Source organism: Lytechinus variegatus, chromosome 7 (genome assembly GCF_018143015.1).
Source record: "Lytechinus variegatus isolate NC3 chromosome 7, Lvar_3.0, whole genome shotgun sequence".
Lineage (NCBI taxonomy): Eukaryota > Metazoa > Echinodermata > Echinoidea > Temnopleuroida > Toxopneustidae > Lytechinus > Lytechinus variegatus.
The window spans coordinates 2,745,770-2,766,694 of NC_054746.1; the positions used below are offsets into that span (position 1 = coordinate 2,745,770).

At 37.1% G+C, this 20,925-nt stretch overlaps 1 protein-coding gene across 1 annotated transcript in view; it reads left to right on the forward strand.

Moving 5' to 3' along the window:
* LOC121418216 (polypeptide N-acetylgalactosaminyltransferase 2-like) overlaps nucleotides 1-20,925 on the forward strand; it is a 91,258-nt gene that overhangs the window by 18,767 nt on the left and 51,566 nt on the right. Inside the window, exon 5 of the mRNA XM_041611953.1 lies at nucleotides 20,135-20,200. Within this exon, the coding sequence (XP_041467887.1) occupies nucleotides 20,135-20,200 (66 nt within the window). The remainder of the gene's footprint in view (nucleotides 1-20,134; nucleotides 20,201-20,925) is intronic.

Consider the following 20,925-nt stretch of genomic DNA (forward strand, 5'->3'; position numbering starts at 1 on the left):
GGGTTCACCAATTTTCGACAATGACCTTCCAGCTGTTCATTGTCATAATTTGACAGGCATTTTCAATACATTACTGTCTTATAGAATTTGTTCAAGTGTAAAAATTTGCTAATGATTTTTATATAATCTGTCTGTCTTAACTCGGGATTGGGAGCAGTACCCTCACGGATACATGGATGGATATTTTCTGATGCTGTTATGGTCAGTTTGCAGAATCCAGCAATTTCGTGGTAGAAGTTTGATGTTCTGGGCAATACTGGTGAAGGATTCATTTCTAACATGACATTGATTTACATTTTCCTCTCTCAACCCAGGATTAGGTAGAAAGACTTGGCTATTAAAAGGAGTGTTAATTTCATGAAGCGAATTGTCTGATTTTCATTAATTGTTCTGAGATATTCAGATTCAAGAATATCCAGTAGTTGTCGTGAAAGTCACAATTTGTTTCATGACATCCTCACCAGGGGAGCGTTTCATCAACATTTTGTCTGACAAGTTGTGAGATCTGACAACTTTCCTTGATTTTGATTGGCTGGGAGGCACTGTTACTGTGGTAACTGTCGGGTAAAACAGCACTTGTCGGATAAAACGTGTGACAAGTCTTTTCATGAATAAAACATACACCCTCTATTAAAATTACAGCCTGCCTGGCTGGTTTTTGCCCATGTTACATTGAGAAATGGACCAATACTGCAGCTAAATTGAAAATTATTATCAACTTGTTTCACCTTGAGAGGGTGTGAAATATCAAATAAATATCACCGGTGAATCAACTTGTTCAAAGTGACATGTGTTTATATATCACTTCTTCTGCTTGTTGTCCTTGCAAACTGTTAACTTTGTTACCAATATACAATTCCAATAATGCTCAAGGTGTGTCATTATGAATGGAACACCAAGTGTATCTGCATCACATCAGGTGTCAGCATACTACATGTACATTGTATGATGAAGTGTGACACCATATTGTTTGCTTGGATAGTCAAATATTGGAAGTGCTGAGGCTGAGAAAAAAAAAATCCTTGCCCAAGGTTACACACCTTCTTTATCGACAACATATTCTTCAAGTGAATTATTAAAAAGTATATTCATAAATTTTGTCCTATATTCTGATGATACAAAGCTCATTTTTGCAATGTTTGATTATGAAAAGGAATCTCTTTTAGCTTGTTTTGAAGCCTGTTTGTGTTCTTTTTGGCATATTGAATTTTATTTGAAAATGAAGAATAGAACTACACCATTATTGCAAAGAGTGACACATTAATAATAACTATTTTTTATGAGTTACATTTGCTCCTACGAATAACAACACAATTTAGTAATAAAGAGAGAATTAAATTAATAGTAAGTGATCATTCTTAATCATAAGGATCATTCTTATAGAATCCATTGTCAAACTTGAAGATTTATCTTTTTCATGCATAGACGTGCATTTCAGTAATGTACAAATCTTAATAAAAGTCAATATAATCCGCTGACCGAAAATGACAAAGAGACCTCTTATGTAATTTAGTCAAATCTTTCACCTAATTGAATTCACCCAGGCTTCATTTCCAAAGCTAAATTCATACATATTTTCTGACAAAGGGGAAAGGTAGTGAGGAATTTTTTTCATTTTGTTGTCCCATGGTATGATAAACCCTATTTAATGAGGACGGTCCGATGGATGGCCCACGCACACTGTCTGCTTGCTAATCTAATACCCCCCAATCATCTCACAATGCAATCACACCATCTCTCTCATTCTCCTCGCTCCACGACTCGGCCCGGGGCAATATAATTGCATCAACTTTAAATCAATTTTGAATTTTATTTGTTTTACTCCTTGCAGAAGTGGAGTGAGGCAGCCACGGAGGATGCATGCAAACAAATTTATTTTCAATTTCAGGCCACACAAAATTAACGTCAAGCGCGCTTACCGTGAGACAAGTATAGGGATTTTGAGATGAACAAATATTACAACAATATTATGCTAGTCTTTGTTTGTTTTGTAGGGCACTAGTTCACAGGAAATTGTTTTCTGCTCCCCGTTTTCATCACCCAAATCCTTGTGTGATCGCAGAAAATAATGACTTTTTATTTATTTTAAGCAAGAAATTAAATGCATTTGTATGGTGATAAACAGCTAATCATACAATATTTATGTCAGTCAGTTTTCCTGGACAAAAATAAATTGTTTGCTTTGGCAATTTTTCATTTGAAAAATAAAATATATTGATGATATTAATATTAGCTGTAACCTTGCATTTAAATCTATATGGAATAACCTGATTCTAAATTGGGATGTTTGTTGAGCTGATGAATATTGTGTTGCAAAGGATTATGTATACAGGGAATTGTTTTTTCTATGCATTCAATCCTAATTTATAATTGTCATCTGAAATTTGTAATTATCATGGATATGGAGAACCAACAAAATTTCAGCTTCACCATAATGGGGGATTGCATATCTAGATAAATCATATCCTAGATTAAAATGCTCATCACATCAAAATCTTTTGAATATTTGAATTTTTTTTAAACATGTCATCATTGTCATGGAATACAGGTGGAAAAATGCCTGTGCTGTTATTATGTTGAACTGTTTCACCCTGGGAAAAAATGAATCATTAAAAAGCCCAGCAAATGACACTTTCTTCTTATAAAGTAAGATTATCACAATTATTACTGAAAACCAAGTTTAAAATGCAGCATGTTTAACGCTGTATAATGTACATATAGGTACTCCTCTTTCATAATCAAATTTTTAATTTAGATTACCAGTCTTATTTCATAAAATTAAAATGTTTGTAGGTGAAGAAAGTATTTTTGTCCATCACGCAATGATTTTACCTCAGAAATGTCACCATTTCCAGTGAAGTTTGACACACTCTTCAGTGTTAACAGTCCTTGTACAAAAGAATTACCACTTTAATAATTTACAATCACAAAAGTGACTTCTTTTTTACTGAATCAAAGTCTTGTTTAAGAATAAAAACTGCAATGAATACACTATGAATCATGAGAAAGAAATATCATGTTCCATTTTTTCTGCTTTTTGAGGTCTTACACAAATTTTCGCCCAAGATGATGAATATGATGGGGGGGAAGGCTTTTTCTTCTTCCATAATAGTGATAATCTTGCTTTCTGACAATGCATCACTTCCTCTGATTTCTAATAATCCATTTTTTCATATTCAAGGAGAAATGGTGAAGTATGATAATGGTGATGAAACTTTCCATGTTAAACCTGGCAGTACATTTGATTATTCCATGTTTAAAATATGTCAATTACTTAAAAACTTCTGAGTGAAACTGAAAAAAACTTGCTGGTGATGCTCAACGTCCAAATGTCTAAACATCCAAGGGCTCTTCCGTTCGTTGATTGACGGTCTACCTCATGAGGATATTACCTTTATCTCTTGTGCTTTGGCAAGGTGCTTGTCTTTTGCAGTGCAAACAAGTTCACCTCGTAGTTCATTATTAATAAAGAGGTTGTTCAAGGTAGTGATCTTGATCTTGCCCTGAGCAAGATTTGGTGTATTATGAACATGTTATGTGGGACATGTGAATAGGGAAGACATTGCATATTCACTTTTATTTTAGCAGAGGATTCATATGCTGAAACCCTCATAATTGGCATGTGTCTTCACATCAGGTTATCACATCGGGTCGGCCAATCGCGAAACTAGACTCTTCGAGAAAAGGGCCTTATAAGTTCTTGAAACGTCTACCCCACAGTTTACCCCACTATTCAAAAAAAGGGCCCACTAAATTCCGAAAAGTTTGGGTTCAATTCATAGGATCTTTTGTGAAAATCATACCTTAATTTAATTTTTTAATGGTCGGGTAAAGTGGACCCAACATTTTGGGAATTTGGAGGGCTCTTTTCTTGAATGGTCAGGTTATGGGATTGCCTTACCCGGTGTGACGGCACAAGCCTAATTAGTCTTCCATAAAGTTTGAAATGAAATCATATGAAATCTACACTATTATACGTGTAGATCATAGTAATCATTGTATTTATCTGTTGATGGACAGTTGTTAAAGCACTTGTACACAACAATGAAAAATAACACTTGGTCTTGAGAAGTTATAGACCTATCTGCACATCTATGTCACATTTCATCTGTGCACATGAGCAAGGTGGTGTCAAGTTGGTTCAAGTAACCGATTACTCTCGATTCAATCCATGATTCAATACGAGTGCACCAGCCAGTCCAGGCCAGTGCATGATCAGCTCTGTGGGCTTCCAGATGACTTGACTTTACCATCATGCCTCAGCTCTCCGCATGCTCCGCTGGCTGTACCTCTATCGCAAGGGGCACCCACCAGAATGACAGAGAAAGTTTCTCAACAGTTACGTACTTTAGGGTCTCCCATTAGATCTATGTAGTATGCACACTTTTCTATGCTGTTTAAACATTAAAGCTGAGCATCTGTTCAGAATATTTAAAGTAATCTCAACTAATCGAGCTTGAGATGTATTCTTGCATACTATTAGTTCTAGATCATAGTCAAAGCTACAATCTGATCTTGGTGCTGGCAAGATATGGAGAGGGACCCTTGGGACTGCAAATTGGTAGGCAGATGCAGTAGCGAGCAGCTTATGTCAGAGTTCTATGTGTCAGTGATTTTCTTTGTTATAAGCTACTGAAATCCTTGCATTTGATTGGCTGAGAGCAAAGTAATCTGTGTAAAGCACTGACAATTTCTTTCATGAAATGCTCCCTTGAACTTTGGAGATAAAATAACTTCACAAGTTTACAGTTGAATTGATATTCATGTTCATGCTTTGATGGTGCAAGGCATGCTAGTGATCGCCCTCCCCTGATGCGAGAGTCATGAAATGTTCAGTGGATGTAGTACATGGACATGTTTTGCTTGTCAAGTGTTGCACTTTTGAACATTATTGTACAGGGTCAATCATTTATGCTGGTGCTGTTGCATGATGGCGACATCACTATAAATGCATTCATTGTAGAAAATTCTCCCGGCACAGACCCGATATGAATTTCATGTATCCATCCCGGGGGGCCACTTCCATTCACGAGTGGATACCATGCACGACCATGGGGTCTCCAAAAGCACCCTAAACACGTAATATCCATTTTCTGAAAATGCACCCCTTAACAAGTATTGGCGTGTGAAACCCTACCCTTAACAAGTATTGGAAACAAAACGATACTCTCGGGCAAATATTCCCTGAAATGAACCTCTAAACAAGTACAGGAATGTTTAATTGTTATGGGTCCTTCGGTCGTCGGCTTTACCTTATTTGGTTTAGTACGACCCCACCTTCTACATCTCGCGCAAATCGGACTCTAAACACGAAATTTAGGGGCAAAAAGGACATCCTTTATAAAACATTTTAATTTTGTTTATCATCCCCGCAAATTCGACCCTAAACACGCAAATAGATACCCTTCTTTCATTATTTTTGTGTTTTTGACACCCTTATCATGTTACGTACGTAACGTGCCTTAACGTAAAAAAGACATCCTTTTTACGTGTTTTTTTGGTCGCGCATGGTATCCACTCGCCAATGTAAGTGGCCCCCCCCCGGGCACAGTCCTGATATGAATTTCATGTATCCATTCAATCTGCAGCAGGTGAATTTTATGACCTCTGTAACAAAACACAGTATGTATAGGCTTGTGACCTCTGGCTCTGAGTGATCCAAACTCTGATACACCGGAAATGTTTGAGGGCGGGGAATCGAACCCAGTCCTTCAGATTGAAAGACGAGAGTCATATCCACTAGACCACGACGCCCCCACAATATAGTAAACATTACAAGTGGTTTATCCTGGTGTTGTAGTGGTGTGCTGTCACACTGAAGGAACACAGCGGCAGCTGCTGGGCTGTCCCATTGCTACTACTATGGCTTGCCTAGCGATAGTTTGTTGCACAGTTATAGCGGGATGAGGTTATCCCGCGGTAGTTTATTGCGGGTCAGAGAATTCACACCGAAGGCAACACCGCTACAGTCTCAGGACAGTCCCGGGACTGTAGCTGTGTTTGAGGCCAGTGTGAAGACGCTATTACCATGGATCTATTAAACACAGATAGCTCCATGGTATTACAGTCACCTTGTCAATGAAATATTCCAGAAAATTCTGTGTTGTTTATGAATTTCCAAATCAAACAGAAAATCATGAATTTGCATTATCAAAACAAAATTCTTTATACAATTCCTATTTTTGTTGCTTGAAAACGTATGAATTTCGGGAAACAATTGAAAAATGCAAATTTTCTTTTTAAGATAATATATTTGAACAGATGGTGGTCTGCATACATCTTTTATATACAGATGTGATCAAATTTATTCATACCTTCACCTTTTGCTGGCCGTTTGCTTTTTTGTTTTGTTTTTAAAAGAATTTTATTCTGTAAATCTTAGTAACCCATGGAGCTGAAGGCAAGGCCATCCTCAGTGCAGTGAATTCATGCTTTATATGAATTATACATAAAGATATTTTAAAATACTCGGAATTATGGTGTTGTTTATGACTGTGCATACTTGATCTGAACTTTCCAAATTTGCTTGAATGAAATATTGTTTACTTGAAGCATTTTTTTTCTATTTTGATTTATGCAATATATCTTTCTTTCAAAATACGAAAGGAAGATAAAATTTATGGTATTCTGAAGGGGGGGACACCTACATGTAAGGATCAAATTCCAAATACAAGAAGGCACATCAAACACATCAAAACTGCATTTTTTTTAGTGCAGTTTCCCTTTGTGAATACATGTCTTTTGAAAAAAAAAAAAAAAAAATTGCCTCCACTTTTTTATTTGCATTTAGATCGCTATTTTTTTTCTCTTTTTTTCAATCTCTTTCATCTACTTCTCACTCCCAACTATTTGTTGAGATCCTGACTTCTTTCTTTGAACTCCTCCCTTTCCCTTTCTGTTCTTTTTATTATCTCTTTCTCTCATTCTCCTACCCTAACCCCCTCCCCCCCTCTCTCTCTTCTTGAGGATCCTATCCATGTCCATTTCATTTGCAAACATCACACCACCCTGCTTCCACACCACGTCAACGATACGAGAGGCTAGACAACATTAACAACATTAATGAGCAAGCATGAACCAGGTGACCAGAACATGACTTCCCGAATACAGCATTCTCCTACCCTAACCCCTCCCCTCCCTCCCTCTCTCTCTTCTTGAAGATTCTATCCATGTCCATTCCATGTCCAAACATCACACCACCCTGCCTCCACACCACGTCATCAATACCAGAGGCTAGACAACATTAACTTTTAATGAGCAAGCACGAACCAGGTGACCAGAACATGACTTCCCGAATACAGCATTCTCCTACCCTAACCCCTCCCCTCCCTCCCTCCCTCTCTTCTTGAAGATTCTATCCATGTCCATTCCATGTCCAAACATCACACCACCCTGCCTCCACACCACGTCATCAATACCAGAGGCTAGACAACATTAACTTTTAATGAGCAAGCACGAACCAGGTGACCAGAACATGACTTCCCGGATACAACCAGGATGAGTGGAGCCATCATCCGGCCTCTGTCGAGATGCTGGTGTTCAATGCCTACTTAACACCTCACCCAATGCCTTGCAATGAGGAGGGTACGCACCTGCCATGCGTTCCACTGCTTCTCATGTGATGCCCCGTTCACATGTGATATATTATTCACACCTTGAAACCCTAAACTCACAAAATGATAGAAGATGAAAATGTTCCATTTTGCTAATCAGTAAGTTTTGGCATGCGAGGTCGATTTTACAGCAGTGATATCTAGTTTTTATGCAGGATAGAAATCCTTGGGATCCTTTTTACATCAAGTTCTGATAAGGATGTCTTTCCTAAAGGTTGTTTTAATCTTTATATGTGAATGGGGCTTGGAGACTTGAGGTACAGGCACTCTACATGCCATGGAAGAACAGCATTTCATGAATTTTCAATTGTATAATGCATGGGATTTAAGGAGCACTTTCTTCAAGTGCATTTTGTTTTGGATAAAGGGGAAAACAAAAATCAGTCTCGTCTTTGCAGTCTCACTTAAATTGTTTTTCGGACCAATATGATCCATAAAAGTAATGAAATAGATGGTTTTGTTGTGCCGCTTTGTTATGAGTTGATGAAAAACAAGACATTAACGTTGGAACTTGGACAGAGAGTATTGGTGTAGTTCCTTTCACTCCCTGCACCTTCTATTCTAAAGTTTGATAAAAACAAGCACAGATGAAGGTGCTCTGATGTTATCCACAAAATTGTCTCCAAAAATTGTATTGATTTATCATTTTGTATTGTGGAATTATATTGTAAGAAAATTCTGTTCTGATGAGGGCGTTACTTTGAGGCCCTAACCCGAAATGGTATAGAAAATTGTCTCACTTTTTGTCCAAAGCTAATAGAAAATTGTTATTTGATTGGTTGCTATTTGACCAATTGTACTTACATTGTAGGTTAAATCTAACTTTCCCGAGTTGTGGTGGCTGAGTGGTCTAAGGAGCCTGACTACACATGTTAAAAGTCAGGGGTTCAATTTAGGGCATGGAACTTTACACCCTTGGGCATGATGCATATATTTCATTACATTGCTCTTTTATCAAACACTATATTAATGGAAATGCTTTAGAAATTAATTATAACATCATGTGTAAAAGAAAAACATTTGTGATGTATGTATGAGAGATAAAGAATAGTAATTGAAGGACAATAAGTGAGAAGTTTATTCACATCTGGTTGATGGCATATTTGTCATATCTGTCTGGCTCCATGAGGTAAAACATGTATTGCTGATATTGGACAAAGTCTCCTCATGGAATAAGGTTTCCATAAGGAGAATCAGAAAGCTATATATACTGGTAGTCATGCAATTTGTTCAACTCTGTGAGGTTTCCAGCATTGGAGCCCTGATGCACCTGATGTTTGATCGGTGAAGTAGTGATGTTTACATTCCACCACCTTTAATACGAGTCCTCTAACTATGCACCTGCCTGCGCTTTAAGACATTGTCCCCCCAGAGAGTGAGGCTTGGAGTGGATGCCAAGACATTTAGGTCGTCAACTGATGGATAGCGCAGTCATTTACATTCATCCGCGGAGGCAAACGGGGTCGTTAGGGAGATTATACGATCGGCGGTAAATGCGTGTTAGGGGCTAAAGCCCATTACCGCAGTGTAAGGCTAAAGTAATCGGCCAGAATGTAATAGCTGCATGAAATCATGCTCTTGGTAAGATCAGGGGGGTGTTTCATGAAACAAATAGTCAGCTATCATGATGGACAAACTTGCTTTGAGCCAATCAGATGCAAGGATTTGGTAGCTTATAACAAATTAGTAAGTGAAAAATCAAGATTATTTGTGTCATGAAAGTCACCCTGGTTTATCTTGCCAACGCCAAGCTTTGGTGCATCGATGCTGGCCACCTGAACCTCACTGTCTGGTGCACCTATGACATTTTATCATGGGCGATACCTTCTTGCATTATTCTGTTAGTAGTGCTTCATGAAATTTATCATTAAGGTTAGACATGTCTGGGTATGAAGTAGTCCAACAATACAGTCTGGGAATTTAGTTAGTTATGAATTCGTATGTACAGCAAGGCTCAACACATTAATGGAATAAGAGCAGTTCATCTATTCTTGTCAGAATGATCTGTCGGCCTAATTGCAATGATGCTCTCTAGGGCGCATTGATTAATTAAAATTGCTGCCAGAAAGAATGAAATTGCCTTTAACAGTAATAAGGTTGATATCATTAAACATGACAACGACAATATCATTTTCCAATGAAGATATTCAGTCCTCAAATATTACAAGCAATGCAAGACAGTATCAATATATTTTCAATAGATTTCATCATTTTATAATTGCAAAATGTGACAAATACTCTTCTGGTGCAAATGAAATCTACACTTACATTTAGATGAAATAACAACTCAAAGCGCAGAAGATTTATTTGAAAATGTCATGAAAATTTATCAAAATACAGTATGTAGATTACATCATACCCGTCCCCTTCAGCATACAGTTTTAAAATGCACTTAGCCACCACAATGCAATATCATTACCCCTCTTCGGCGATTCAACCCTCCCTTTCTAATTCTGTCCTTGTACAGCGTTACCCTATTACATGATAAATTTGATTATGGCAGTAAATATAACATCCATTTTCTGAGCGGAAAGGCTTTGGCTTCTAATCTCTAATCTGGGATGAATGGACAACTTACAAGCCAGCCGCTCTAGAAGGTTGTTTCATGAGGACTCGGATTTGATTAAAAGAGAGTGGTTTTATCAATTTTTTTTTAATGAACGGCTACCAACCCTTACTCTGGTCACCGTTTTTAGGATGGATGGTTGATTAAAAGGGAGTGGCTTCTTTAATTTTTGATGAACGGCCAATCGGATGAGCAATCTGGCCTCTAACATGTACGGTAGTTTATGGGACTAGTGTTCAATTAAGAGGATGAAGAGCGATGTCTCAATCATCGGTTCAGTGTCTGTCGCAAGGCCATCTTCTTAATGAGTGAGATGAGTATGCTGTATAGATCTGTTGTGCAAGGAGGCATGCTCAGGCAGTTTTATTACCTTGATATGAATAAGGCAGTGTAATTTCAGTTTGCTCTATATTACAGGATATATAAAATGGGACATATGCCCTGCTTTTTGAAGGAGATTGAACGTGATCAGGTGAAGAAATGCTAAATGAAAAAGGGCCATCTTTATGGGTACAAATCAACTTATTGTGTAATTGTAAAGGACAACCGGTTTATATATTTTTCAAGTATATGTACATGGAGCGAAGGATTTTTTTTAAATAAGCAATTTATATGTATTTTGCATAATCCAGTGCACCATGGTTGATTTACCATTTATAGCTGTTTCATCTCCTAGATGATTATGAAATAACATCCCACTGTTGGGGAATGCCCTTTAACCATCCCAGATGAACCTGGATTATCCCCAGACTCTTCCTCTTAAGTACTAATCCATGGTAATCCATAAGCCTCTGCCCATGGTAACCCCAGATTATCCCCAGAAATTCTCCACATTATGGTCAGACTACAGCACTCTTCCCATCTGGTTCCCTCAGGGAGTATTTCAAGATGCAGCTTTTTGGTGATTTTCACTGACCAATTCCTCCTGAGCCAATCGGATGCAAGGATTTCTGTAGCTAAGAATAGTAGTCAGTGAAAATCATTGACCATTTAGTTTCATGAAAGCTCCCCCCATGAGTGGAGTCCCTCAAAATATTGTAAATCACGACTTTCACTGACTAATTCCTCCTGAGCCAATCGGATGCAGGGATTTCGGTAGCTTATAACAGTTGTCAGTCACTATTTGTTTCATGAAAAGCTCCCCTGGAGTGTAGTCCCTCATGAGACTGTAAATCATGCTCTACACAAGACCAAGCGACCCCAGGAGTTCCTTCACTCGCACCGTCTCCTCCGCTGGCGTCTTAATCTCCTTCCTTGACAGCGATATATAATGCGTTCCTCGAGTACTCCTCGGGATCATGTTGGGGGTATTTTGTAGAAGGAGTGCTGGAACCGCTCGGCTCAGTCCGTCTCTTTTTTCTGATCAAGTGAGTGATTCCATATCTACTTTAGACAGCAGTCATCAGGGTCCCGTAACACCAAGGTTAGCGATCAATCATACGCTTGATTCCCACAATTAATTGTACATTGTACTTGATGCAATCAATTGTTAAACAATGTGCTATGATGATTGCTGAGCTTTTTGTTACGGGGCCCCAGGACTTGCATTCCAAAAGTGGTTAAAACCTCTCGAAGAGTGATAATGGGATTGTGGTTTCTATTCAAAGCCGATTATAGACCTTCCCCTTTACATAGGAGCATTTTCATGATGATTGAAATTAATTTGATTCAGGTGTATTTCCGGATGGGTGAAGTTGAAGAAAAAAATAATGATGATGTTTATGTGACCATATGAATTATTTGGTGTGATATTGAGCCTACCAAATACTTTAGAAACGAAAAAGGTGAATGAAAATTCTCAGAAATTGTTTTACTCATTTTGAAGAAATATGTTTTTAAATATCCACGTTAAAACAGTTAACAATAAGTGGGGGATTTTTTACCTGATTGCTAGGAAAGCATGAAGGACCGACGGCTTAAGGTCCTCTCCGAAGGACCTGGCAATGAGGATTAATGCCTTGCCAAAGGGCAAGTAAACACATGTTCTTTTCAGATCCCAGACTCTTCAAAACATACTTTAAAAGGAAAATTAATTCAGAGACCCATGTGTGATTCCTTCCTTTCTTATTGTACCTGATATGACTTTTTCAATTACAGTACTCTTGCATTATTTCCTTCCTTCACTATTATGTCCCTTGATACTATCACTTGACTGAAATTTGATAGTGATATCCGTTCATTGATCTTTATCTTTGAAGGATTACCCTCCGTGGACCGCTTTGGGGCTTCTGCTTTTAACTTTATCAAAAGCAGAAATCGTTCTTAGTACATGTATAAAAAACGCAATTTGATATGGGGTATTTTTTTGTTGTTCAAATTGGATATGGTGTTATTTTAATATTCTACATTCATGCATAATTGATTGAATATATTTCATGACTTGTCAGAAGTTGCTAGCATATGCATATAGATGCTATTGTATATTTTGAGCAGACTGATGCTTATAGATCCTGTCTTGTTGCCTCGGGGAATCCTGTCATCCCGTCTGGCCAGAGATAGATGGTGCTCTTTAAACCACGATTCCTCTATTTCATCTCTTCAATGTTTTTTCTAATTTTTTTTCTCAGAATCAGTATTATTTTTGTAATGTGGAGCCAAGTGCTTCGAAAAACTCCTTAAATGCAAATCTCTTTGCTCTTGGCCAAACAGGGAAATGTAAATTTCAATTTGGAGAGAAAATAGTTCAAGCTGTAGAGCTGTTGGAAATATTAGTAGAAAAGGTTCTTAAAGTTTGAAATAATTGAAATTGATGGAAGGCAAAGGAGAGAAGGGTATTGATGGATCTTGGATAGGCATGCCATGAGGATGCACAGAAAGATTAGAAAGACATATTAACATGGCACATTGTATGACCCGTTGGAATTGCTGTTCTTCTATGAAAGCCCCCCCCCCCCTGTCATGGTCACCATAATTTATGATGTAATGTTCAAGTGAAATTCATTTTTAGGCAGCACTTATTTGTTAAAGAAAAAAAAAACTTTTTTTAAACAGTTTTGTAGAAGTCTAGATTTGTGGTAGTGTTAATCTTGCTAATTCTGTTGAGTCCAAAGCTGTCAAAATGTCCACTTTTGTATAAAATGAGACCAAAGTTTTTAATATAATCTAAATTGGTGAAGTAGATTTCACTTGTTACGTGCACCACTTCTTGTCTGAATAACTTTTTGTATGAACCCAATGTACTTGTCACTCAACTTTACAAACTGGCAATAAATTTTTGAAAATAAATGTCACACAATTTCCCACATGTAAACAGGAAGTGTTTGAAGTAAGTATACACCTCAGTGACTGATGTGTTTCCTGGTTATGTGAACTTCTGCCATTTTGGATTTATTTCTTATGACCTTTGGCGTCATATAGGACGATCATTCAACAGACATTGATAAAACATAGATCCACATCATTCAATATTCTGTCCCAAAACACATCTCTAAATTTACCATTTCTGTATAAGAATCAGATATTCAATCAATTTATAGTAAAGTGAAGTTTTATAGCATTCACATCAGCACTACAGTACATAGCACATATTGCCCTCATTATTTACAGTATGTACATGTACACCATTAAGTCCTCACCCTATAGCATAGACATGCAACACCATGGCACACGCATACTGCTCTGGGTTTGTAGTAAAACATGCAATTTTGAGTGCATTATACTTTTTTTGCTGCTTGATTAAGAATTTGTTTGTGTACATTCTTTTATCCAACCAGGGAGGGGGGGGGGTATTTCACAAAAACTTAAGTGAGACTTAGAGTCATGCTTAATACCAACATGCATGTGGTATCTAGCCTGTAACCTCATTAATTAATTTTGCTGTAATGCGCATCCTCTGTATTATGATCTGACCGATGCGATGGTGGGTTATGTGTGCGTGTGCCGCACGCAACGAGGAATTTAAGAGCAATTTTTAGTCACTCTTGAATCTTTGTGAAACACCACCAAATTTTGTAATTGCCAATAAAGGGCACTTATCTACTATACTATGCATGAATATTTGATGGTGATGAAGAGCTATTTCTCTTTTCACACCACGACGACTCAACAGTCATCGGTCACAGTTGATTATTTAGAATCAAGTGGCTCTTTTTCTGTACTGTGCTCATTTTCATACTTTAGAAACCCGCTCATGAAAGTGATCAATCAAAATAAAAATGTAGATAAATAATTTATGTCTGCGCTTTTTTAAGAATTATAATTTTGAGCTTTCAAAGAGGATTTTATTAATTTGTTTAAATGGGGGTCTTTATTAGTTTCAAATTTTATGTTGACAGTACATGTAGGACAAATATTTTCTAAGGACTTGAGTGACTACTATTATACACGTATATGTAGGCCTACAGACTGTCAGCATTACATATTACATAAGTAGAACTTTGCAAGGAAAGCTTTTTAGTAGAGAATGTAGGATGAATTGTTTTGACATTCAACATCAGAGGTATCAACTTTATGTGGATTACTTCAAGCTTTTACTCAGCATTCAAACAAACAAAGAACATGATCACACACATAAAGTGAGAGTATATTGTGAATCTGCCAAGAAGCTGCAACATTTACTGTTGTTTGTGGATGCAGTTTATGAGTTTGCTTTAAATAAGATAAAATGACCTGATACTTTTACTCCTTTAACAGTTCTAAAATGATGATAATGATAATCACACACAATATGCCTACGCGTTTTTAGTTTTAACAATGATCTTGTTATACTGTTTTAATCGACTTATGTATAAGAATGAATGTATTATGTGCACGCCAATATTTTGTATTAATTTTGTCTCTCCTTGATTTTGTATACTTCCTTATATATGTTGTAATTTGTATGTTTGCATGTAAACAAAATGAATTTCCATTAAGTTGGACAATAAAAACATATATATATATATATATATCACAATCCTACAACACTTGTACAATAATATATAATCGAGGCGTGTTTTCTCTGATCACATTTGCAAAATAGCCACAAAATTAGCAAGAAAAAGGAAAAAGCAAATAACAGTAAATTCACTGATGCATGTTTTTATATTTAAAGGTCAAGTCCACCTCAGAAAAATGTTGATTTGAATCAATAGAGAAAAATCAGACAAGCACAACGCTGAAAATTTCATCAAAATCGGATGTAAAATAAGAAAGTTATGCATTTCAAAGTTTCGCTTATTTTCAACAAAATAATTATATGAACGAGCCAGTTACATCCAAATGAGAGAGTCGATGATGTCACTCACTCACTATTTCTTTTGTTATTTATTGTTTGAATTTTATATTTCAATTTTTAAGAATTTGACGATTAGGACCTCCTTGCCTGAAGCACAAAATGTTAAAATAATGGAATTCCATGTGTTCAGGGAGGAATGAAACTTCATTTCACATGACATTGACGAGAAAATAAAAATATTTCATATTTCATATAATAAAATAAAAAAGAAATAATGAGTGATGTCATCAACTCTCTCATTTGGATGTAACTGGCTCGTTCATACAACTATTTTGTTGAAAATAAGCGAAACTTTGAAATGCCATAACTTTCTTATTTTAGAATCTAATTTTGATGAAATTATCAGTGTTATGCTTGTTGAATTTTTCTCTTTTTATTCAAATCAAGTTTTTGTTGGGGTGGACTTGTCCTTTAACATCCATAGCTGCAAAAATTGCAGTTTTTATATTTTGTTTGTTTGTTAACTTGTTTTATATGTGAACAGGGTAATTGAAACTAGCTGTTCTTTGATGTGTCTGTCAGAGAACGATGAAAACCAAACGTAAACATTCTAACCATTCTTTGCACCTGATATTCCATCCATCAAGTCACCCTACCATGATGTAAGGTGTGTGGAATTCTCTTAGGGTAGTCTAGTGGATGCATGCAGAGTATTTCAGACTCTGTAAAGCTTCCAAGAATGCTTGATGAGTGATGTCTCTATAATAGCACGGTTTTGTTTCGTTCATTATATCTCTGAGGGATGGTTGACTCTATTAGAACACAACTCATGTTATACCAAGGTTTTTTACCTGACTGCTAAGAAAGCACGAATGCCTGTGAGCAAGCAACCAGGGGATCAACGCAGAGCTGCCAAGTAGTACGATTTTTCCGTATTTCATACGGAAATCAATTTAAAATACGGCACTACGCTTTTTCATGATAAAATACGGAAAAAACAAATTAGATAAGAAAAGGTATTGTTGCCCCACTATAGCATCTGGGAGCTTTCGGGCGGAGATGAAAAAATGGCAGCCGTGTGTTGCTGCCCTCTACGTTCAATGAGTTGGGCTGTCATCAAGGCTTTCCGATTAGAATTTTCGATATCCTGGCGAATCAATGCGGGTGACAAGTTCCGAGCGCACGCACGTAGTTTACAAGCGCAAAGCAGCAGCTCAAATCGTGATATTTTGCGACTGGTAAATACGTCAGTAAGGATGATGACGTCATCCAAGATGGCAACTTACGTTGACCGACGGAAGGATCGAAGATGACGATGTTTCGATCATCATTTGAAAGGAATTAGCGGTAACTGCGGTCTAAGGTACGATATTTCTGAATTTCATACATTTTTCCGTAAATATGGATGCAATTTCTTTTTCATAATGTGACATTTTATGATTTTATGTGCAAAAAACGATCGGAAAAAAATCAGGTTTCCGTCGAATGTTAGATCTAACGTTACTGCTAATACGTTGTCTGTACGTACGGGCCTCCAAATTCTTCAGTCTATGTATTGGTGAATGAGCCAATGCAGTTCAGCGGAAAAACCAAAATCTAGACTGAAGCTTTTGGTCTCGTGTGCGACGGTGTGGGGCGCAAAAGAAGTGATCGAACTTTGCCATTATGCATGCATATTTATCTCATGGTAAAAATACAGATTTTTTTGTCTAAATACTGATTTGGGGGGATAAGAATACTGAAAATGCAAAATACAACTTGGGCAGCTCTGTCAGCGGCTTAAGGTCCTCTCTAAGGGACCTGGTAATGAGGATAAATGCCTTACCAAAGGGCACTGGCACACCATTTGGGAATCGAACCCAGATCACCGGAATCCGAAACCCCCGCTCTACCTCCAAATGTGTGGCATATTCGATCACAAATTGTTCTTTATTCATATCAACAGTGATTTTTGTTAGGACTATCACTGGAGGGGGGGGGTGGGATTCATTACATATTTTCCACTCCCTTTTCCATCCCTGAAAATAATGTGACAGATAACATCCCTATTAATATATTAAATAGAATAGCATCCCTAAAAATTAACTTGCCAAAATTTATTTCTTGGAGGTCTGTAGTGTGAAAAGTGCTGCATATCATAGTTCTAGACTAGTGCAGTGTTACACACTTTGGCCCGTATTCTGAAGTCGGGTTTAATTTAAACTCTGGTCTAAATTTGTGGTTTAACTGTATGGATAGCCAAATGTGACATAAATCTCTAACAGTAGAGGTTCCGAGTATCAGCTCATCTAACTCTCAAATCATTCTTAAATGTCTGGGAAGGATAGATACGATAATGTCTTCAACATTAAATAATTTAAGAAAGAACAGGGTAAACATAAGAAACATACCATGTGAACAAATTTTGAAATGTTTGATTTCCCATAATTTTAGCAAAGAGTTAGACCATGGACTACATGTTAAACCCGAGTTCAGAATAGGGGCCTTTCAGTTTGAATATTTTGAATAATCATCTCCAGAACAGTGCATAAACTTAGAGGATATATTTGACACCTCTATGTTGAATGACAACATTCTATTATAGGGTGACAAAAAAAGTCATGGAAATGTATTGGGGTTAAAAACTTTGAATGTTTAATCTGTTGTGCTGACATGAATAGGTATGAGGTATCAGTTATCACATTGTTTATAATAACAAAAGAACATTTACATGCTAGTCAAAACATTGTACTTGACAGGGTTTCAACCATTTAATATAATTTCCTTCAGCTTTGTATTAAACACAAACCATTTTATCTTTTCTGAAAATCTTGTTTGCCTTGCTTTTGTGTTTGGAAATGTTATCACTTTTTGTTGAGATATCTTTATTCCAGATCTCTCTGAATATGACTGAAGTGGTTTCAATATTCATCCTAGGGGATGATTAGAGTGTATCTTCTTTCATCCAGGCACTTGCATTGCCTGTAAAGCGTTTTGTTCAGGCTTGCCAATTCTCATGAAAGTTAGGTATTTCCTGCCCAATTGGGAAATACTGGGAAAAACCTCTAAATGCTGGGAAGTACTCAAGATGTACAAGGAGTTACAACTTTACAAGAAATGCTAGAACATGAATGAGGAACACCTGGAAAATACCTGAAAAAATTCAATAAGCATATTTCGTAGTATTTCCCTGCATTTCCTACTATTTCCTATCTAAAAATTTGTTGAGGCAGTATTTACTGGTTTTTGCCACCAATATTTCCCACTCCAGTCAACCCTAGTTAACTTGACTTTTTCTCTTCATCATCTATTTCTATTTGTTCAAAGATTGGTTTGTTACTGTATACATGAAGATTTTAAAACGGAGATATGGTGCATGTATGTTTTTTGTGTGTGTCATTTGGACATGTCTAATGAAAAGCCATGTACATGTTGCATACAAAATGGCATCTCACATTACACTTAAAGCCAGTTCACAGGATTTTTACCCGGGATTCTGTGTACCCGTGAAATACATGTAGGGTAATGCATCACCAGCCAAACTGATTCCAAACCGACAGATGGTCGGTCATTGATAATGACATAGAAGCATTTGTCGGTCTGGAGTCGGCTTTGTGGGTGTGACTGTAGCATTAGATTTAACTTTAGGTTGAAATTGCTATAAACTTACACTCTGCTGGTATACCAAGGTAAACTTTGCTCAATGTGAAAGGGGCTATAATGATAATACGCATTTATATAGCGCCATCTATCTAGAAATATTCTAATCTGAGGCGCGTTGTTGTTATTACCCCGGCTTTAGGTCGAGCTGCCTTTCAGCGCTCATGCATTGAAGGAATTAATCCTACCAGGTACCCATTAACCTCACCTGGGTTGAGTGCAGTACAATGTGGATGAATTTTTTGTTGATGGAAATTATGCCAATGCTGGAATTTGAACCCACGACCCACTGTTTCAAAGTCAGAAGAGTAATCCACTGGGCCACAACGCTCCACATTATTAGACCATGATAGGAAGGGTTTCATATCTAATGAAGATAGGGGGAATGTTATGCTTCTTTGCTTGACTACTCTACAAAGCTGTAAAGATTTAATCTAAAGTGGGTCTCGATATGTTTTTCTCACAGCACTGACAAATTTGCAAAAAACATGTGACTTAAGTTAAGTTTATGTAGAATATCATATACATGTGACTTAAGTTAAGTTTATGTAGAATATCATATAATATGGACTACCGAATCATAATTTCATGAATGGATCCAATTTCATGTCCATTTCATGCTGATTTTGCAGTGATGTCTTGTTGATTGTATGTTTATGGTTTCATGAAAGCTTCTTAATCAATGTAATAACTTATGATTTGTATTAACACCTATATAACATTTCCCTATTCACACTGTTCAAAAATTGGGGTGTTTAAAGGGACACCAGTTGGTGTATATAGGACCACACTCTGAGGTGTTAAAATTACACCCTACAGTGTCAACATAACACATACAAAGTAAAAACCAAAGGTGTTGTAATAACCCCCATACCTGCACATGTAGGTGTAGATTACCCCCCTCCCCCTAAAAAATATAACACCAGAGTAAAATGACTGGTGTGGTCTTATGTACACCGATCAACACCAGAGTTTTCGCAGTGCACAAGCCCATTCATTTAAGATGCTAGCTCTCCTTATGTGAAGCACATGAGATTGAATATTATAATTTAGGGCAGTGAGAACTGCCTATGGCACTTCCAGTGTGAAGGTTCTGAACGGAAGTGTCTCATCAGCAGAGATTTGACGTTTGATTTGTCTTCTATTTTCTTCTCCTTGCAGCCGAAGATGGTCAGGAATTACTCAAGATTGAGAAGGTGAAACTCCTGAGGAATGAAAAGAGACAAGGTGAGCAATCCAATAGGGGTCCTTGTCTCATAGAGACTTATTATAATATCAAATGCACAATTTCTATAACAAATTTATTGTCAGCCATTCAGATTGAAGGATTTCAATAGCTTCCAACCGATACTGCAGATTTGTTATAATTGGTTTGTGAAATGGGGACTGAGAATGAGGGGCATCTTAGCTTGTTGTTATTCATTAGTTCTCTTTTTTTCATCTTAATTTTTGTATTTGATCCATTTTATGTCATCACATGCAAATATTGAGAGATCAGTCTTCAAAGGAAATCTGCAAAATCAGTTTAATTGAAACTGCTCTCATTTCTTTTGTATTACTAAGAATTTATGTGGGACATCTTTATAAGATGACTTTTCTGTTTGATACTGCCTAGGAAGGCCATCAGGAAATACATTCCCCATCGAATTCCATTGTAACATATCTAAGAAAAGGCACAATGTCCGTACAGACTCCCGAAAGTAGGTTACGAGAGAAGGGAGAATGTCCCATCCCAGAGAAGTGTTGTGAGCTTTAAGGACCAATATACCACTTCAGTTGTTCCCCAAGAGTAGCTCGAGTTACCCACCGTTCCACAGACCGTGGCGCAATGCCCCGGCTATAATATCATATCCGCATCAATCTCGGCTACGGCGTTGTAAGCACAAAACATGAGATGCATTTGATGGCTAAAAAGCTCTTTAGCGACTCCCTTGTCGGAAATCAAACTAATG